The following is a 22,817-nucleotide window of genomic DNA, read 5'->3' on the forward strand; positions in this document are numbered from 1 at the left end:
GTAATGTCGTCCCACAGTTCCTTGCGGCAGCAACATTTGAAACAACGCACTATTGTAGTTTTACTATGGCAGAGCCACATAAATGTAGAAAAAACGGGGCATCTATTTTATGCTCGTGCACAATCCAAAATTTATGGAAATCCATACATATAGATTTCAAATCTATCCAGTTAGGAGTCATCTTCTCTCATTGTGGAATGCACAAAAAACTTACTTAACATGTGTATAAAATGGTCAGCAGCCTTTTGCCAGGAAACTCTTGCCTATATACTTATGTCTGGATGTTATTTACTCTGGCCCCTTTGCTTAATTCCTTGTTTTTATTTAATTATCATTTATATGGCTCAACTATCTCTACTTGTATAATAATTTCAGGATGGTATATTAATTCAACGTTTTAATCCTGTTTGTGTTTTATTTTCAGCAATTTAGTTGTTACTTCCTATGATTAACTGCTGGTTAAATGTACATCACTATAAATATATGTAATTCTCTTTTGAACAGGAAACCTTCGATTTGTATTAGCAGTGAAGAGTTTTGGTCAGATGTCACTATTTCAGCCAACCCCTGCTGATGAATCGTCCTTCCCATCTTTCCTTCTCGTCATGATGTTTTCCATCGAGGTCGAAGTGTTTGGGACGTAGGACGTTGTTTCTATGAGTATTCGGCCGCAGCCCTTGTTTGATAACACAGTTGGGTGGATCCAAAACACGAGGACGAGGGGAGGACGAGGGGATTGTCATTCATTTTTTAGCGAGTTCGTTTCATGAAACCAATCGAGGATTAAAGCGTATCCACAAATCTAAAACAAAAGGTATGATTTATTGTTAACACACCTCTGAAAGGTCAATAGGATGGTCTTGTTAACTTGAACGTCTAGCTAATGCTAGCCACCTAGCTAGCTAGTAAGCTAAAGATAGCTGTCGTTATGTAGCTAGGTAGTTAATACTAACGTCGCTGTCAATACCGCTAACTTTAGTTTGTCCATTTGTTTTTTCGTAACTGCAGTAACTAGCTATATGTTATTTGCTATTGTTTTGTGTGAAACAAAGGTGTTACACCCCATTTGGCACTTGTGTTTTTATACTATCGAGATGCTGGCAGAAGCGAGCAGCAACCTTCTTGAATAGTTGCATCATCATTCGTGTAAGGTTGATCTTAACGTTACTTTAAGACCTTTCTGTCCAACAAGATTAACAAAATGTAGCGCCGCTGCTGATCGATGCATCGCGTCGACCGTGAAACGTTCGTGCATTATTATTTCCCGATTCTGTTCAAATGTTATGTAACGTTAACCTCAGCACTGTTTGCAAGCACAGGATTAAAACAGGGGGGTAACGTTAGATTTCATAATAATATGATTTTAATAATGATCAGTTGACAAATACACAGTGAGTATTTGCCATCATTAAGGTCAGCCCTTTCAGTTATATATATATTTGTAATTAGCTCAAATGTATATGGAAATAATTGAGACTTGTCATGTCCTTTAGCTTCTTCTTTCCTGGGAATTAACTCTTGTGTTGGGTAAACAAGCCTTTCTAATCGAGCAGTCTTGGGGTAAAGTGAGGTGTGTCATAAACAGATTTTTTTTTTAATAATCCATCCTGTTCACAGGGCGTTATTGAAATAAAAATATAATTTGAACATGATTATTTGGGGTCATCTTTGAAAGATGTAAACAAATAACTATTATCTCTTTCCTCCGTTAATTGTTTGTTAAATGGCCATCACAATTTCCCAGGGAAAATTGTATTCAAATGTAGTTCGGTCACAGTTTGAAACCCAAAGATAATCAGTTTGTTATGTAATACAAAGAAAAGCATCACATCCTAATATCCAAGGCTGGAACCGGCGAATAAAAACATTATTAATTGTTTATCGAAACAGTTACTGATTACTCTTCTGTCAGTTTTTCTTCAACTGTTGATTGGTCGATTATGGCAAAAATCATAATCTCAATTATTCTGGTCAATATTGAGATCACGATTACTCAACACGGTTTATAGGGCTGACCTGTATGCTTTGAAGTGTCTAAATCAGGATTCAAATGCATCTTGGTTTTTTATCCCAAAATTCCAAAATAGCCTATGAAATAAGAAATAGTAATCCAACATTAAGACATACCTTTTTAATCCTGCATGGTGAAACTCCTTTGTTATATTTTTTGGTTACACAGACAGGTCCGAAATACACACACATGGAGAGATGTCACTTAGTGTAGTTTGCTTAAGGCCACCTGAACTGATCAAAGTCCAGGTCCGTATCTGTCCACAGTCCGTATCTGTAGTCAAACCGGGAGTCGAACCGGCGAACCTCCGGTTTCCAAGCCAAGTCCTTATGGACTGTGCTGCTGCTGCTGCCCCTGCAATTTGCAACTTAGAGTGCAAAGAAGATGACTAGCAGTATTTCCCATAGGTTTGGGGCAGGCGGGGGGCACACACACACGAAGCACAGATGTTGATTATCTTGTTTTCGTAGGCCTTATCATTTGAAGCAAATTTCGAAAACACAATTTGATTAATCGCCCAGCCCTAGTTTCAGCTTTACTCAAGACTTCTAATTAAGTCTTCTTCTACTCCCCCTTTCGCCTGTCCTCTGCATCTTCCTCTCTCTCACCAAATCCATAAACCTCCTCTTTGGCCTTCCTCTTTTCCTCTTGCCTGGCAGCTCCATCATCAGTATTCTCTCCCCGTCTCTCCTCTGCACTGAATTTATTTCTTGGCCCCACCAATCCTTTCATAACTAAGTCACTATTTTAAACGATTAAAGGGTTTGCATCACATTAACCTGCTTCTGAATCTAAAGCATCTTAACCTGAAGCTTAATGATTTCTAGTTTGAAGAGACCTTTGACAAACAATAACACGGGGTTGATGGCAATAGCTGTAACATTTTAGACATTCAGGTATTGTGAGCCATTCCTGAACAAACAAAAAACTATTGTAAAGTTCATTTAAATTCTGCATCCAGTCTAACTAACTGATTTTTCTTTTCTACGGCTTGTGCTGTCAGGGTGATGTCAGCAGCCTCTCTCATGCGCCTGGCAAGGTGCAGTGGTCCTCATGTGGGATGCAGTGGTCTTTTACAGAAAGCCCTTGTCTACCCACTCACATTCCAGCAGGACAGCCACCTCCAGTTCACAATCTCGCGGAGACAAATTTACACTCCTTCAAGACGACGGCACAGCAACACACGCTTTGATCCTGACAGCAGTGGCCGCCCCACTACTTGGGATTCATTTGGCATCTGGGACAATCGTATTGATGAGCCCATCCTGCTGCCTCCCAGCATTCGCTACGGGAAGCCCATCCCTAAAGTCAGCTTATCGAGGGTAGGCTGTGCCTCGCTCATTGGTCAACGCAAAGGGAACGAAGACCGCTTCCAGGTCTCCCAGATAACTGACAACATCCTCTACTTTGCTGTGTTTGATGGGCATGGCGGGCCAGAAGCAGCTGACTTTTGTGAAAAATACATGGAGAAATTCATCAAGTGAGGAAATTATTTGACTGATAAACAATTTTAATGTCTGAAAATGTTGCCAAAAAAAAGTCAGCCCATCGATGTTGCTGAAATTCTTATCAATGTAGTGTTTTTGGTTGTTGTTTCAGGGATCTTGTGGCAAAGGAGTCCAATCTGGAACTGGTTTTGACGAAGGCCTTCCTTGAAGTAGACAAAGCTCTTCAAAAGGACTTGCACTTCTCCCCAAATGGTAGGTTCATTCATATTACATGTACAAAGATATACTTTGTATATGCATACACACGTAAATATGTAATGACACATGTTTCTTCTCTCTTCAAAACCTTACTTATCTACTTAGGCTTTGAAGCCTTGGATTTCCCAACTGACATGACCTGAGCACTTTTGGTTAGAGGTCTGTCGTTTAACCCAAAGTTGCTTAATAACTGATGAAAAATTAACCAGCTACAACTAGAGCAAACACTAGTGTTTCACTGCTTCCAGTACTGCATGTACTTATACAGAAAGGTGACAAATTAAAGAAAAATGTGTGGATAAACATAGTAAATGTTGATCCTTCCATGTAGGACAAGAGGTGTCACTGAATGATTTTTGATGAGTGTAATAATAAAGTGAATTATATGCTACCATTAGTCACCAGATCTCAGTCCAGTTAAACGCCTGTAGAGTCTATGCCAACAAACTTCGAAGCTATTCTAAAGGCTTGTGGTACAAAACACACTTAATGTTGTTTTTTTCCTTTAATTTGTCACCCATCTTTTGATATCATGGGCATTGAAATTGATATTAGGGGTAATTTGAGCATCCCTCAAACAAATTACTGCAAAACATTTCTCATTATATCATTACATCTCTCACTATATATTTGCCCTTGTTATGTGGAAACTTTTCAAATTAGCTTGACTTCTTTTTCAGAGGGCATTATGTCTGATTAAGGTTATCTGTTGATATAAAAGCTAGTATACCTGTTATGTGGCCATACATCGGTCACACTGTGTGAAATGTCCCAATATGCCTGTGTGTGTGTGTGCATGTTATCTACGGCAGCTGCTGACCCAGCTAAGAGCTGGAGGTCCTTGGCACCAATGTGGATGACGAGAGGCTAGATTTTGAAGGAGAGTCCAGCGGGTCCTAAATCCTGGACTACTGGAAGGTTCCCTATCTTTCTCTCACTCCTCTCTTTCTCGCGCTCTCCCTTTTCTTTTCTTCTCTCACCAATTGTATGCAAAGCTTCTTGTGAGACAGTGCTTCAGTTTGACAAGTTGTATGAGATGTATGTTGTCAGTGACAGATGAGTGAGAGGCAGCATGTTCAATATGTAGATTAGGCACACATACAAATGCACATCTTAAATCTTATCTCCACTTAGTCATCACATTTATTTCTTTGGAAATAGAAAGGTCTAATGCAGGCTTACTAGTGTGAGCAGATAAGTCCACTTAATGACGTTCTTTCAAATTTGTTTTCCCTAAATGAACTAAAGTTTAGTTTAGTTTGTGTGTAGTAAAATATCCGCTGTGCAAACACTGTTTGCCAAACACATAAAGTTGTCTGGAACACTGTTAAAATAACATCTTAGTTTTTGCCTGCATTAATATGAGTTGTTAATAACCAAGGACAAAGTAATTAAATCTGATTTCACTTTTCAGACTAGCTGTGAATTTATCACATTTGTAACTATAAACGCATGCAAAACCATATATGTAAAATAAATCTCCCCTCTCCTGAAATATTCAGAAAAGTTGTTTTCTTTTAAGATGAGTTTATGTGTTGCTTTTTGAATATCAACATCAGGACTGGACACTGATAAGTGTTGTGTCAGTTAACATTTATTATTTCTAGGTTGAGCCTTAGACTTAACTCTGCTCAAAAAAATTTGCTCTGGACCTTAACTCTGTGCTGAAACAGTTCGACCTGCATGTGTGACTGCCTCCTCAATAGTTGACTGTGTTATCTCTAGTTTTCTGTAAGTCCAATTCCCACCCACGTGTTCGTGTTTTAGTGTGTGAATGCGAGAGTGTAAGAAACACCATGTGGTTGTAGTTACTTTTTGTTTGGACCTTTTTTATGGCACGATCCACCTCTGATGTTTCCTTTTATGTCTCTGTAGCCCCCGGGATGAATGCAGGAACCACCGCCACTGTGGCCCTGCTGAGGGACAGCATTGAGCTGGTGGTGGGAAGTGTTGGTGACAGCCGCGCCATGCTGTGCCGCAAGGGCAAAGCCCTTAAACTTACCATCGACCACACTCCTGAAAGGAAGGATGAGAAAGAGAGGTACAAAGATGTTGTCAGTATGCAACATTTATCAGTTTAGACAAAGTACTCAGAAATTACACCTTTTATTTTTCTTATTAGTACATTGTTAGTTAGTACACAATATTTATTTGAATGGAAGTCATGTTGCGACTGACTTCAACCCTGGGGACAGCTGCAGAATGAAAAATAAAATAAAATGAATATAATTAACTTCACTTCCTTTTGCTTTTGTCTCAGTAAGTAAGTAAAATGTTGGTGTAGTAACTCAAATAAATGCACCAAACACTGACATTTTAAACTATTTCGACACGTTTGAATACGGGACGGCATCGCCGTTTTCCCTGTTGAGTAAAACCCAGCAAATCAGAATTTTTCCTCAGTGTTCTAAAGAATCCCATTATTGGGGGATGAGTCAAATAGCTTCGAAACACATTTAACAGTGGTATTGTCAGTGCTGATGAAGTTGTATCTGCAGTATTGAGAAGGATATTGTTATTATTATGGTAAAAATCGCTCTTTTTCTCTAAACCGAAGTTTTTATTTTGTACATTCCTCCCTCTGCTCCCTCTGAAGGATAAAGAGAAGTGGAGGTTTTATCACCTGGAATAGTCTGGGACAGCCAAACGTGAACGGCAGGTTGGCCATGACACGCAGCATTGGAGATTTTGACCTGAAGAACATGGGGGTCATTGCTGAGCCTGAGACCAAGAGAATATCTGTAAGTTTATAAAAGAGCCATTTGTCACTGGGTGTTTCAGGCTAATTTATACAGGATTTTGACCGTATTCTAATCTAAATATTTTGCCAGCATTTAAGAGACTGCGCAGTGAAAAATTCAGCTTCTCAACCCAACAAATGCATGAAAAAGTGAAAAAGTGAATAATCTATGTACAACAGCATAATATCAACACAGGCTTGTAAGAACAGGTGTATTAAGCAAGCACTCTGGCCTCCATGAGCCAGTACACATTTTTCTCCCCCTTATCTGTTTGTATGCAGCTCCTATTTATAATTGTGCAACTATTACAGTCTGCCCCTCTTGATATTTGGGTGCACATTTTACCTCCATCCTAAATGTGGTAACGTAAACATTTTACAATTAATATTGCACATCGGGTTATATTTTTGAATTGATGTTCCCCAATCTGCTAGCATATTAATCTGAATAACCAGCAATGGACGTTTTCACTTGCCTCAACTTGTAAATATGTCTATAAAGACACTGTATATTAAGCTATTATTTTAGGATTTGATTTTTCTCTGCTTTTACATCAACACAGTTTCTCCTTTCAGGTTTTGTTGAATGTCTTATCTCTTATAAATACAAAGTAATAATTCAGTGCTACTTGGTGGAAAAATAGTTTTCAAAATGTTGCTTATTATGGCTTTCCCTTTCTTCAGTTGCACCATGCCCACGACTCCTTCCTGGCGCTAACTACAGACGGCGTTAACTTCATTATGAACAGCCAGGAGATCTGCAATGTCATCAACCAGTGCCACGACCCCAAGGAGGCAGCTCAGAGAATATCTGACCAGGTGAGACGGTCACACTTGGCTTTTCATATGCCCATTGTAAAAAAAACACATGCCTCACTGATGGCACAAGGAGGCTGTTTATTTGAAGGCAACTTCAAGTTGTGGCAGCTTGACATATTTATTGAAATGAATGCCTACGTGTTGTGTAACTTTGGATTTGCCTTCATTCACACTCACTAGTTTATGGAGGGATTAACTTGTAGCGTGTACACTAATGGAAGTTTTTCAGAAAGTACTTCATGTTTATCTCATGTTTGGAGATATCCTACACCAAAACTGTATTGTCTATTAGCACTCTGCTCTCTACTGCATGAATTCACACCACTCATTTTCTCCTTAAAGGTTAAAGGTGCTTTCAGACAGTGAGTGGTTGAAAAATAGTCTCCAGCAAATTTAGCACCAGCCAAATGCTGGTAAAATATGCAAGTGGCTGGTGGATGTCCTTCTCTCTCCAGCCTAAAAAAGCAATTACAGTTTGAATGTTCACTAGCTATCTGGCTGGTGGTCAAAAAAGTTAATTTTGTACCGTGAATGGACCATTTTCTCCTATTTGAGAGATCTTTGCTAAAAATCTACAGTACCAAGCTTGTTTTGGCCTTTTAAAAGTAATTAAAGCACATATTTATGACCTGTTTTTAAGATTTACGTCTTCAATAGGTATCAGTGGACTTGGGCTTGAGTCTCAAAAACACTGTAGGCAAGACAGAAAATATTGACAGGCAGACTTGTACATTTTGATTTTGTTCTTTTTAATGCAGACTTGTTGACAATTAGAAAAATGTATTGGATGCTTTAACTGTATGTTGTGTATTGGATGTTACAAATATATGTATTGCTAGGTATAAACACCTGCCTTAGCCTGAATATTTCCCATGTAGCCTGATTTTAAATGGAAATATATATATAAAAAAAAGAACATGTAAATGTAGATCTTTGCATTATAGTTGTTATGAATTCCTCACGTCAAGGAGACTGTAGATTATTTTGTGTTTACACAGGTGCTGGTCATATAATTAATTTAGAAAAAAAGAATATCATCAAAAAGTTGTTTTATTTCAGTAATTCCATTCAAAAAGTGAAACTTGGATATTATATTCATTCATTACACACAGACTGCTATATTTCAATTGTTTATTTCATTTAATTGTGATGATTAAAACTGACAACTAATGAAAACCCCAAATTCAGTATCTCCGAAAATTAGAATATGACTTAAGACCAATACAAAAAAATTTTTTAGAAATGTTGGCCAACTGAAAAGTATGAACATGAAAAGTATGAGCATGTACAGCACTCAATACTTAGTTGGGGCTCCTTTTGCCTGAATTACTGCAGCAATGCGGCGTGGCATGGAGTCGATCAGTCTGTGGCACTGCTCAGGTGTTATGAGAGCCCAGGTTGCTCTGATAGTGGCCTTCAGCTCTTCTGCATTGTTGGGTCTGGCGTATCGCATCTTCCTCTTCACAATAGCCCATAGATTTTCTATAGGGTTAAGGTCAGGCGAGTTTGCTGGCCAATTAAGAACAGGGATACCATGGTCCTTAAACCAGGTACTGGTAGCTTTGGCACTGTGTGCAGGTGCCAAGTCCTGTTGGTCAGCAGCAGGAAACATGAAGTGCTCTAAAACTTCCTGGTAGACGGCTACGTTGACCTTGGACCTCAGAAAACACAGTGGACCAACACCAGCAGATGACATGGCACCCCAAACCATTACTGACTGTGGAAACTTTATACTGGACTTCAAGCAACGTGGATTCTGTGCCTCTCCTCTCTTCCTCCAGACTCTGGGACCTTGATTTCCAAAGGAAATGCAAAATTTACTTTCATCAGAGAACATAACTTTGGACCACTCAGCAGCAGTCCAGTCCTTTTTGTCTTTAGCCCAGGCGAGACGGTTCTGACGCTGTGTCTTGTTCAAGAGTGGCTTGACACAAGGAATGCAACAGCTGAAACCCATGTCTTGCATACATCTGTGCGTGGTGGTTCTTGAAGCACTGACTCCAGCTGCAGTCCACTCTTTATGAATCTCCCCCACATTTTTGAATGGGTTTTGTTTCACAATCCTCTCCAGGTTGCGGTTATCCCTATTGCTTGTACACTTTTGTTCTACCACATCTTTTCCTTCCCTTCGCCTCTCTATTAATGTGCTTGGACACAGAGCTCTGTGAACAGCAAGCCTCTTTAGCAATGACCTTTTGTGTCTTGCCCTCCTTGTGCAAGGTGTCAATGGACAGCTGTCAAGTCAGCAGTCTTCCCCATGATTGTGTAGCCTACAGAACTAGACTGAGAGACCATTTAAAGGCCTTTACAGGTGTTTTGAGTAAATTAGCTGATTAGAGTGTGGCACCAGGTGTCTTCAATATTGAACCTTTTCACAATATTCTAATTTTCTGAGATGCTGATTTTGGGGTTTTCATTAGTTGTCAGTTATAATCATCAAAATTAAAAGGAATGAACACTTGAAATATATCAGTCTGTGTGGAATGAATGTATACATTATACAAGTTTCACTTTTTGAATGGAATTACTGAAATAAATCAACTTTTTGATGATATTCTAATTATATGACCAGCACCTGTATAGTCGCCATGCTACGTCAATTACATACATCAGTTATGTAATTTATGCATTATAAAACCTGGAGATAAATAATTAGTGATTAACAGCTCACCCACCATAAGAGATAGTGGGTATTCAAGAGCTGTGATATTCATGTACATTGTCTTTGTATCAATACTTAGTGTATGACTGCATGTAATTATCTTAGGAGCCCTGTCGCAGCCAATATTACCCAGCTACTGAAAAAACCTAACAATGGCCTTACAGCATTAGGTCACATTATGTCTGAGACAGCTGTTCAACCAAAAATATAGCCAGTAAGCAGATGTTTACCCAAATGTTAATGTTTACTGAATTTCTCTTCTCTCTCAGGCTCTTCAGTATGGCTCCGAGGACAACAGCACAATCATCGTGGTGCCCTTTGGTGCTTGGGGAAAGCACCAGAGTTCGGACACAAGTTTCTCTTTCAGCAGAAGTTTTGTGTCCAGCGGTCGCTGGGCGTAGTCCGCAGGATGTTGGATGAAAAGGTTTGGTCTGTGGACCTAATTAATGTGTGCAATACAATCGAACAACAGTGCCCTTGCGGAAACATTATAAAGAGTGCAGCCTGCCCAAACAATAATACCTAAGGGTTACAATGTGTTATTTTAGAGTAGCATGATATTTATTACCCTCTGTGAAGAAAGTGGCAGTGAATTCATGACTTGCACTTAATTAATTTAATTCACTTAAAACATCCTCTTTGTACAAGGTTTTATCTACTAGTAAGCCAACGACCCTACAGGTGCTAGAAGCTGAGAAGTGTTTGAATGGCAGACAGGAAGTCACGGTGACATGCAAGTCGTAACTTAACAAATATGTAGCCCGCTCTGCATAAGCTAAGATTTAAAGGCTAGTATTTCTCACTGTCTGCCATTCAGATATACATTTTTTTTTTTTTTATCTTTAGCTGTTCAAAATGCCCAAATGTGCATTTTTTAAATGGTGGTTAACTTATCTTGGATGATTTGCATTTTCAAAAAACATATGCATCTGAATTTGACCCATTTTGAAACCATTTCTCAGTGTTAATGGATTAAATGCATAGAAGAAAGTGGGGAAAATACAAAATAATTGAACTGTATTCATTTGTCAATTGATTGAAACATTGTATGAGAATACAAAATCTACTAAAATTTACAAATAACATCACTACTACTGAAGCAAGTATCAGTAGCAAAATAAGTCTATGAGTAGGTCTCCTTTTCAAATTGTGCATCTAAATTAGACTACGGAATTATAAAAAATATCAGCTCTGAAAATGCTTTGGTCCTGATTTTCCCCGTGAATAACAAACAAACACATTGTTTTGTGGGTTTTATTTGTACTTAAAATAGCTACTAAAGCACCAATAAAAAAACGTTGATACCGAATTGTACAATCTTGATGGTTTGGGAGAACTGAACTAAACCCTGAATGTTCTGTGAACTAGTATGAATGGAGATGATTACTGCTGTTTGCATGAGTGGCTGACATTTCTAAAAATACGGGGGATATTAAGATAAGATATTGAAGTTTCGAGCTTGTATACTGATGTGAAACCAGTCTTGTTAGGGCACCAAGAAGTGTCCAGGGAAAAGAAATGTCCATTTTATGTTTTGTATATAATTCTATTTATGTACATCTGGAAAACTGTTCTCTGTTACATTTACTCAAAACTTCTCTAAAGAGCATCTCTCATATCAGAATATTTTATACATGCAGGACCTTTGCCTAGGTGCTTGTATTGTGAAAAGCTACATTATTTTGATTGTAACTTGGTTACAATCAAAATAATATCAAAAAGTCCTTATTTACACTTCTTATGTGTCAGTCAGAAATAGAAAAGCACACTTAATGCAACACTAAATAATTGTTCAGCTAAGAGCCATGTATGACAATGTGAATGTTTGCTTAAATGCCCTCCATGACTGAAGAATACAATCAAACCATGTAGGGTAATTAAGTTGTATACATTGTCTTGACTGACCTACTGTGAGTGGATACATTTCCAGTGTAAGGCAGACTTGCACCATTAGATCGACTTTACAGGTTTTTTGTTCACTGTTGATCTTTTGTTTTGTGGTTGTTAAAGCAAATCACAAATGCAGCACTTCATATTTATCAGCATTGTTCTGTCTGTGCAGCCATCAGTTTTTCCTTTTATAAAATGTTTTGTAAATACTGTTTTCCCCCCTTCATTCATATATTGAATGAAACTCTGATTATTATAACAACTTTGTCTTTATAATGAACTCCTCCTCCTCTTCCTTTCAAGCCTCCTCATGTAAAGGTTATATATCAGTTTTATTTACTGTATTTTGTTTCACTGCTTTTCAAATATAATCACTGTAGCTGTGTACTCTTTTCTGGGACCTAAATGTGACTGTTTCAATAACACTCTGTTCGTAATGTATTTTTGGTCTGAATGGCTTGTGAATTAAAAATGTGAATTTTGGGCAGTGGTGGCCTAAAGGTTAGAGAAGCAAGTTTGTGACTGGGAAGTTGCTGTTTCAAATCTCAGAGCGTCATAAAGTGAACATGTAGTTCTTACCCTCCCACATTTAACACCACTTAGGTGCCCTTAGGCAAACCCCGACCACTCCAGCGGAGCTGCTCAGTGGTCGTACTGAGCAGCTTCCAGGTGTGAATGTGATCAGTCTTCCTGCATAGGAGAGGCTTTTGCTCAGTGAAGCTCCCCTGAATAATAAGGTTAAAAAAATAAGTTAAATTCTATTTTTAATCATTAAAGAATTATTATTAATTTAATTGTTGATGCCATTTGAACCCAACATCAATGTTAAGACAGTTGTCAAAGGGTAAACAGTAAGATAAATGTAAAACATTTGTTTATTAACTTTTATATGTGTGGCTCTGAACTGAAGTTGGAAGCTTCTGGATAAAAGCTGAATGAGACTGGAGCAGAAGAAAAAGCTACATTAATGGGCTAATTCTTGCACACACAGAGAACATCACTACTGGAAAACTAGCATCATTAGGCTTACTGGCATCATTGCTCTTACCCAACATGCAACAATATCTGTACTATACTATTGAGTTTACTTGTACACAATTACTGACAACTTGCTGTGTTCTTGGTGCATTACTGCTGTACATATACTGTAGATCAGTAAATAGTGTGCAAGCATTGGCCTGTCTGTGAATTGCATCACGTGCATGAGAACAAACAAAATAGCAACCCACTTCTAAAAAACTCCTCCATAGATCAGACAGTAGGGGTGTGAGGAGACACTTGGCTCCAGAGATCGAGACAAGACAAGATTTTAACACTATTTTTAAGAAATCTTCAGTACTGAATTATATATTTTGAGCATTAATCACTAAATGTTCCTGCATTCTGGTGACTTTTTCTACACCAATTTATGGTGTAATAATATATTTATTGATGTAAAGGACAACACATATTTAGGTAGGAGGTGACAATTTGAAATCTAAAATTGACACAATATAATGCAGTAAAGCTTTCAGGCATTCTGTATTGCTTTCAGATATGTTTTCTCCTGTCGATCAACTTTCTCATTTAATATCATCCCTGCCGTAGTTTGTAATAAATGTTGTGACAGTTAGGTGGAGGTGTCATATCAGCTTTGCAATTGCAGGTTTTTCAACACTCATTCTTTTAAAAAACTGTGAACAGAAACGTGTATTTATTTGTATTTTTGAAATCATTTAAAGCCATAATGTTCTACAAAATGTTTTACCTTCCCTCAATTTTATTTTTCTCCTGATGTTCATCACATGATAATTACTATAATTACAATAATAACTCTCTCAAATATGTATATTTAAATTCATATAGTTAGGTTGTTATTAAATGTTTGCAATAAAAGCACAATAGAGAGATTAATATCCCTTTGCCTGGTTTTAGTTGCTTGCAAAAGTTAAGACTCAGATCAGATAAAATAAAACTTAGTTTTCATTCTTCTGCCATCAGTGAAGCATCACCTCTCTACTTCTCCCTCTCTTCCTTCCCAGGATGCACCTTCAGGCCTCCACTCCATGTAAATGAAGAGGGCAGGGGTCAGCTCTCTGTAAAATCAGAGAGAACTGTCTCTGACTGGAAACACACTGATGGCTTCATTATTAACATTTGGTCAATCAGATACAATTTACCTCTAATTTGTGTGAATTATGTTAATTATGTGCAGAGCCAGAGCTTATATCTTGTAGTAGACATCTCTTGTTAAAATGTGAAAAACTTGAAAACCTGATATTATTTTTATAATATGACACTCACAATGGTGAATCCCATTTATATGAAAGCGGGGTGCAAAATTACCTTTAAAATTAACCAGCCAAATGGCTAGTGAATGCTCAAGGTGTACAAGCCACTCAATAGATTAACATAGTTGTTTTGGTCATTTGCATATGTTACCAGCATTCGGCTGTTGGCTGGTGCTAACTTTGGACCATGTAAGGAAGTGAGAAAAGTAAACAAATCTATGACAATAAAACAGCATTTTCCAGATCATGATGTTGTAATATTTTGGAGTCAGGGGAGAGACATTGCCTACATTGACAATAATGGAGACAGAAATACTTCTGCTTACCGATGAAACCTCCTCCTCCTCTCAGTTTCAGTGTCAAATTGTTCCTCCAGCACCTCATCTCCTCATCCTCCAAACCCTCTACCTGTCTGCCATGACACCATGCTGGGAACCCTCTGCACTCTCATCACACCTCTGACATGTCACCAGGCTGACTTACTGCAGTTTTACCTGGCAAGAGCTCTTTCCCTTCAAAATAACATTTTTAAAATATGTGGACATCCAAATATTAAACCCATATGTGATTTTCTGAATATCTCAAATCATATGCATTAATAAGATTTAGCAACATGGCGGAAGGGATTTCTTCCATTCAGCTAAAAAGATCATGAGTGAGGTCAGGTCAGTTGGGTCTTTAGTACAACCCATTGTACCGCAAATCTTTGCAAACGGAGATTACATGGCAGTATGCTAGTTTTTATGCAATTCTTAGCAACCAAGGCGGCTGAACACAGAAATTATTACACTGCCTTTCAAAAACGTTGTATACCGTCCCCTCCAAAAGTATTGGAACAGTAAGGCAAATTCCTTTGTTTCTGTTATTCACTGAAGACATTTGGGTTTAAGACCAAAAGATGAGTATGAGACAAGTTCAGAATTTCAGCTTTTACTTCCTGGTATTCACATCTAGATGTTTTAAACAACTCAGGACATACCAGCCTTTGTATTAGACCACAGCATTCTTAGGTGAGCAAAAGTAATGGAACAAATAATCTTAAAGTAAATAATTTAATATTTGGTGGCATAACCCTTGCTTGCAATAACTGCCTCAAGCCTGCGACCCATCAATATCACCAAACGGTTGCAATCTTCATTTGTGATGCTATTCCAGGCTTTTACTGCAGCTTCTTTCAGTTCTTGTTTGTTTCGGGGTGTTTCTCCCTTCAGTCTCCTCTGAAGGAGGTGAAATGCATGCTCTATTGGGTTAAGGTCAGCTGATTGACTTGGCAAGTCTGAAACCTTCCACTTTTTCCCCTGATGAAGTTGAGAGTGTGTTTTGTTGGCAGTGTGCTTTGGCTCATTGTCCTGCTGCATGATAAACGACCTCCCGATTAGTTTCAATGCATTTCTCCATAAATTGGCAGACAAAATGTTTCTGTCCATTTCTGAATTCATTCTGCTGCTTCCATCATCAGTTACATCATAAATAATATTAATGAGCCTGTTCCAGAAGCAGCCATGCACGCCCAAGCCATGACATTACCTCCACCATGCTTCACAGGTGAGCTTGTATGCTTCAGATCATAAGCAGTTCCTGTCTTTCTCCACACTTTGGCCTTTTCATCACTGTGGTAGAGATTAATCTTTCTTTCTTTTTCAGGACATTCCAAATTGTTGTGCTTGCTATCCCCAATGCAGGACTTAAAGCAAGACATTTTTCTGTGCCTGAAATGTGTTACGAAAGATGGAGGGTAGGGGGCAATAGGGTAACTTTGTGTTGAAACTGACGGGGACATAGGGGCTCAGATTAGGGTTCTGATATACACTTAGCTCACGAAACATGAAGAAACACAATTCTGGGTTCACAAGAAAAAGACAAGATAATTGTACACTGGTTTGATAAAACATTAAATGTGGAAATATAAAAGGGAGTCTGCCCCCCCCCCCCCAGAAGAGTTTGAGCATTAAACAGTTAATTTCCTGCATTCTGGTAACATTTTCTGCCACCATCTATAATCAGCGCTTGAAGTGGAAAATAGGTGCTGGGCAATATGGCTGAAAATGCTATCACGATAAAACATTTTACATCATTCAGTATCTTTTATTCTCATGATAAATGTCAAATCATTATAAACCAGATTTTTGCTCCAAAGTGAAAGTTGAAGAAACCAGATGGATTAATTGTGGTTTTAAACTCTCTTTTAAACAGTGGATCCAGTGTTTCCCATACATTCATTTATTTGTGGCAGCCCGTCACAATATCAACGCTGACTGCCACATATTGATTGTCAATTTATTTTTATTTTTTTTACTAGGCCTATTTAAAATGGTATTTGATTGCAGAGCACTGTAGCACATTCACGCACATCCTCTCGCTCATCCCTCTCTCTCTCTCCCTTATGAACACCGCTGCACAAATCTGTCCAACACAAGGCTGTGGAACACCCAGCTTAAAAAAAACTTTTTAGCAAGCACGTAAGGAGCCTAGCTAATAAGAAGAGCTAAGTTAATGTTACAGAATACAACTGGGTTGTCAAGGTTAGCACGTTGTTTATAGCTTATGCCACAGTTACACTGTCATTCTGTGGGAAACACAGTGTCCTGGTTTCTCTCTTTGTCTGTGATTGTGTTTTTTCCCTGGTTTTCCCTGTTCTCTGCCTGCCTCCCTGTGTCTCCTCCTCTGTGTGTGCTCTCTCTCTCTCTCTCTCTCCCTCCGCTCCTGAGCCCAGCCAACGACCCGCACCTGCATCTCGTCCACCTCCTCCTCTGCCTGCCACACCTGCCAGCAATCAACTCCATCTCTGCCAGTACTTCAAACCCTTCTCCACACTACCTCTGCTTGATCGTCGTTGCTCCAAACCCGGTGCCACTCGATCACTCAAGCTCTCGCACACATTCAGCATCTTGTTTATTTCCCTGTGCTTTGTCCCCGCAGTGTCACTAACCCTGTCTTTCTGTCTGTCTCTCCCCAGGTTCACTCACCCTCGTCCTCCGTCTAGTCAGCTGGGCTCGCTCACCTGCCCTCTCCCCTTGGGCTTCCCCCCACGGCGTCCTCCCAGTCCTCCTGTGCCTACTCTCTTCCTCGGCCCTCAGTGACCCCCGGCTCTCTGGTCTCAGTCTCCTCAGTTCCCCGTGCCTGCGTTTCCCCGGCATTCACCTCTCCCTCGACTCCAGTCCCTCAACCCCTTTTTTCCCAATAAAACCAGTTGAGCCTGAGCGTTGCATTTGGGTCCACTCTGTCCCCACACCAACCCATCATAACACACTGGGATCACTTAACAAATCTGAGGTAAAACATTCAAAACAATTATGATGAATAATTATCATTATTGTTTTATTGCCCCCCTGCTTGTACTCTCCATTCACAGCTGACGGCTGCATGAAAGGCACCGAGCTTCTACTTGCTCCGTCTCCGCCAACAGAGATTAGCAAACAGGCGAGAATGGGAACAGATGAGCGCCACATTCCACACACATTCCATAAAAATGGCCTTGTTACGTTGGCAAAGGTCCAGACGATCAGTAAAATATTTAGTCCAAAACGCATTATTAATTCAATAAATACACGGACTGCTATTGCGTCGCTTTATATTACCCTAACTGCAGCTAGCATGTAAACAAAAAATGCATCTACACGTTGACTTTTTGAGTGACACCTTCAGGAGCGGATTGGCCACCTGGCAATTCTGGCACGCACTTGCCCACTGAAATTTTATTGTGCACGTAGCTGACCAATAGGATGTCGCTACCGATACGTGCGTGACGTATAAATAGCAGTGTCCCTACTGCCTCAGCATCTGACCGCCTCTTCAGCAGACGGCGTAAGAGCGGCAGGGCTCGTCGTAGAGGGCTCGGCCTGTGCTTATAGACCTAGGATTACCATATCGTAACCTTCGTTTTATCTCACACAGGCTCCGCCCTCTAATGGACTCTATGGGTACAGTGGATGGAGCCCGATGACTGTCTGCCCCAGCCGCGACAAGCCAAAGTCCACCACACCAACCCGGTCAGCCACAGGCCGGCCCCGACCACCACATCACCTGGTGACAGAATGGTGGGACACCCTGAGAAGGTCGCTGGACTGATAGGGCTTGGCCTGAACACCTGCACAGCCCTGACTTCTCATTGGAACGTCAGGCACTGCCAGTGTATGTTCCCCCTCTACACCCAGTCGTCACCAGATCCTCACTTTTCAGATCCCGAGAAGAAGCCCGACATATCCAAGAGATAGAAACGCACAAACGGGCACAGTAAGGACCAAGATGCCATTGTGCAGATCTCTTCGACACACACCCCGCTGAAAAAGGGTCGTAGACACTTCCACACTTCTGAGTGGAATGTGCAGGCACCGCTAAGGGTGGGTCTGTTCCCTCTCGTGGACAGGCTTGGGAGATTCACTCACAAAGCCAGACTCTTCTTGGACAGGGTTTTACTGACTGCACTATCACTGAAACAGATGAACAGCTGACTAGTGCATCGAATGGGGGCTGTGTGCTCTACATAGGACGTTAGCATAGCACACATGGACACAACAGATGCACTCTCACCTCCCTGCACCCTAAGTGGGGTAGGGGGGTAGAAAGCATCCAGATTTATTGTCCTGGACCTGAACATGCTCCTTATGTTCTTAAGAACAAAGGAGGTGTGTTGTCTCAATCCAGTTGCACTGTGGACACCAAGAACCAGCATGCAGCTGGGGTGAACCGACAGGCACACAGCTCACTCACCTTCTTAGCAGAGGTGAAAGCAAGGCGCAGGGCTGAGAGAGAGATAGCATTTCAATGAGGACTGCTCCAGTGGCTCATAAGGTGCAGATATTAGAGCCACCAACACAAGCAGCAAGTCCTACTGAGGCGCAGAGAGACACGACACTGGTTGCTGTCTTATCACACCCTGCAGAAAGCGTATCACAAGGGAGTTGGTGAAGACTGTTCTGTCTGTCACCAAACCCCCTGTGACAGGAGAGATAGCTGCAGCGCGACAGCCCCTTCTCCTTCAGACCTTGCAGGAAAGAGAAAACGGATCCCACCAAACAGGTAGGCAGATCCGTCTCCCTCTCAATGCATCAACGCTGAAAGCCCAACCACTTAGCTTGACGTGGTGGAGACTGCCCGCCGCTTGGATGGTCTGTGCGACCTCAGCGGATAGACCAGCCTGAGTCTGCCTCTCCACAATTTTAGGAGCAAAACCTGGAGAGGCTGGTCCAACACCAGCATTGTGCATATGAAGCCTCACCCTTGTGACAGAGCCCCCCAGACCATAAGTACAGGCCAGGACTCTGTCACTGTAGGATGTGTCACTTCTACCAGAATGACGAACGACCGTTCCCGCCTCACCTAACTGGAGGGATGAGATGGGGCTGAATTTAGAACCACAGCGGGCAATGGGTGTTGGCAAACAGATCCACCTCCGCTCTCCCGAAGCGAGCTCAGATCTGCTGAACCACATTGTTGTGCAGTCTCCACCCGCTCGGTTGGGGGCCAGCCCTCGACATGAGGTCAGCCACCACCGTTCTCCAGGTGTCATGCCGTGAGCCGTGAATTGAACTTCGGCATGTCTGTTGATGTACACGCTGGAGGAAATGCACCACCACACTAGAAAAACACAACCTAGAGTGGATTGTGGATATGTGTGGCCCCCTCGGCTCTCCTCGGGGCCACAACACTCACTGCACTCCCCTGGCAGGTCCTTCCCCATCCAGTGAGAGACTCATCTATGAAGACTGACACGGATGAAGACACCCTGCCAAGCAGCACCCGCGCCAGACAGTGACCCCCCAGAATCTCAGGTCCTCCTGCACTAGAGTTGGAAGGGGGGGGGGGGGGTCACCATCACCTTTGCCTCTTGAGTTCCAGATGCAGGCTGGCAAACCAACATTGTAGCCGTCGCATATGCAGCAAGCCCAACAGCAGGCCCAACAGCAGCATCACTGACAGCGCTGCAGCAGCTGTCACCTGCTGCAGCCTGTGGACCACCAAGTGCAGAAAAGAAAATGTGTACACGTGAACAATGCATCTTCGGCACAAACTTTCCATAAATGGAAGACTGTGCCGCCTAGGACGGTTTCAAGCGTCTGGCCCCCGAGCAAAGGGATGCATCATCATTTACACAGTCTAGTTTTCTATGTTTTGGGGAACAGAGATCGTCTCTCCGTCTTGAATGAACATTCCAGGAAAGAATAAACATACATAAAAGATTAAATGTAAGAAGAAACTATTTTCTGCCGTAACAGTTTGCACTTCAGGGACACCGTAGGAAAGACTTTTGTTACAATCTGAACTGGAGAAATTGGCTGTGGGGAAATTTGGGAGTGAGGCAGAAATTCAAAGACTTGAGATAGAGGAGCGTAGATTAAGTGCTCACACTCACACAGGTGGGGGCTATACCTCTTTTGCTAACTCTAGTAGGTCTACTTCAGGGTCTTTTGATGTGGCTAGTAATCTGTTTGGTTCCCCAGTTTTGTGAACGAGACCCGGACACCTTTTTCTCACTTTTTTGAGCGTGCAGCAGAGAGTACACAGGGATCAGACTCTGACCGCACATTACACTTACAATGTGTGTTGACCGGTAGAGCACAGGAAGCCTACTCTGCTCTTACTGTTGCTGAAAGTAAAAGGACCAGTGAACTTAGCCTGAAACAGTGAAACTGACAAGTGGACAAAAAGCAAGAACCTGATCACCAGGACTAAACTCTGCTCAGTTTTACGATCATACATAGCTGCTCTTTAGCCATCTTCCCAGCAGTATACAACCGGTGTTGGAAACCATTAACATAGTCAACCGAGTTGCTAGGAGTTTCCTGATTTCCCAACAGCATAACATCTTTCACATTGACACATCACTGTATGCAGGTAATTGCTACCAGACGGGAGACAACGTGCTGATACAGGGAATGGGTTTAATCTTGCTTCCTGTTCCAGTGCATAGAATGACACTTAACTGTGGTTTGGTCCAAGGTGAGGCTGACATGGGCATTAGGCCAGCACTACCAACTGAAGGAGCGCACATCATTCTAGGGAACGACCTGACTGGTAACCGTGTATGGGCTGATGGGCTGCGGGCGCCTCCCTTAGTAACGTCCTCACCCACTGTTACAGGAACACCGGATGAAAGTGCTAAATGTTTCCCTGGTGTCTTTACAGCTTGTGCAGTGACGCAGGCTATGCACCGTGCTGAGTTGGAGCCCGAGCCTGCATCTGAGCAGGGTGGAACAAAGACTGTATTGCAGCACTAAAATTTCAAGTAAATTACTGAATGCAGTGATATAGAAAAAAATAAAGGATATTGAAGAAAATTTCAGCATTTCTGATTGCATTGTTGTTACATATACTGTAGTACAGTCAATAAAGTGAAAATATGTTGTTCTTATGTTATTCTTGTAGTGACTTAAGCAATGAACTTATGACTAGATGTTTTGGGGGTAAGACTATTCAACAGACAACCAGTATAATACAACATGATATACAGTAAGCAATTGATAATGTAGGAAACAGCAGACAATTTTACATCATTTGCATGGATGTGTCATTTGACATTTATCTGACACTTTTATCCAAAGCAACTTACAATTACACTTGCTATACATGTCAGAGGTCACACACCTCTGGAGCAAGAAGGGGTTAAGTGTCTTGCTCAGGGACACAATGGTGGATGGGTCACAGCGGGAATCGAACGCAGGTCTCCCACACCAAAGACAAGCTTCTTATCTATGCGCCATCACCACCCGCTGATGTGTCAAAGCATTTGCAATTTGCAATTTCTCAAAAGACTAATACATTGCTTTTACAGTTTTTTACAACAGCTAACATTCTTTTGTCCAATCTGTAGTCGCATTTTCAAAACTCAGTTAGCCCAACATCAGTCTGTTCATACCATACCATTACAGTTATTTTCTATTGCTGATAAGCGTTTAACTAAACTTAAGATACTTATAGGAGCCAGGTATGGGTTCTTGAACGTTCCCTTCTTTTGGTTGCTCACAAGCTTTAATCACATGGTGTGGGTGCTGATAGTAAATTAGGATATCACCTGTTCACGTTAGAGAGAGGAGGAGAGGTTTGACACGTGGTGTTAGGTAGTGCTGGAATATCAGTCAATAGCCTACAATAATTAAGACTTTGTTCCTGCAATGCAAGACACGGATGATGGTGGGGCGGATGGGAAAGAAATAGTAAGGGGAAGAACAGGAAAAGGAGAAATAAAACTAGTGATTCACAAGAGTCAGATGGAGGGAGAGATCAGCAGGTAATGAGAAGAAGCAGTAGCCTGTCGGAAGAGTATAAAGTGATTTTTAAGTTGAAGGAAGGGCAGTCTGGGTTTAGTTCTTTCAACCCAATTAGGCTTGCTGGGGCTTAGAAGGAAGAGTTGGGTGATATCCTGAGTGAAAGAATTTTGGCTGATGGGAAACTGCTTGTATTTTGCAAGTCTGCGGCTCAGTTGAACAGAGCTGTTTCACTGGATGCGATAGGGAAGAGGCGGGTGGAAGGATTTATTCCAGGGAGCAAGGCTGGCTTGAAAGGGGTGATTTATGGGGTTTCTCTGGAGGTTTCCATGGTTGAGTTGGTGAGGGGCATAGAGGGGCGAAGGTTGATAAGGCCACACAAATTAAAATCTTTCGTGATGGAGCTAAGCGGGAATCATCAACTGTGGTGTTATCTTTTCAGGAAAGAGCCCTTCCAGAACGAGTGTTCCTAGGGTGCTTATCATTTAAAGTGCATCCATACAGAAGGCCACCTT

The 22,817-nt window shown here is 41.1% G+C and overlaps 1 protein-coding gene across 1 annotated transcript; it reads left to right on the forward strand.

The window, feature by feature from the left end:
• Window positions 1–657: 657 nt before the first annotated feature.
• LOC119889541 (protein phosphatase 1K, mitochondrial-like) lies at window positions 658–12,335 on the forward strand. The gene is made up of 7 exons (XM_038700418.1): window positions 658–814; window positions 3,015–3,491; window positions 3,611–3,711; window positions 5,593–5,758; window positions 6,314–6,458; window positions 7,142–7,276; window positions 10,208–12,335. Exons 2-7 carry the CDS (start codon window positions 3,019–3,021, stop codon window positions 10,337–10,339), a joined length of 1,152 nt encoding a protein of 383 aa, XP_038556346.1. The 5' UTR covers window positions 658–814; window positions 3,015–3,018; the 3' UTR covers window positions 10,340–12,335.
• The last annotated feature ends 10,482 nt before the right edge of the window (window positions 12,336–22,817 follow it).

This window comes from Micropterus salmoides, unplaced genomic scaffold (assembly GCF_014851395.1).
Source record: "Micropterus salmoides isolate LMB-PRFRI ecotype aquatic unplaced genomic scaffold, ASM1485139v1 Ms_hic_scaffold_521, whole genome shotgun sequence".
Lineage (NCBI taxonomy): Eukaryota > Metazoa > Chordata > Actinopteri > Centrarchiformes > Centrarchidae > Micropterus > Micropterus salmoides.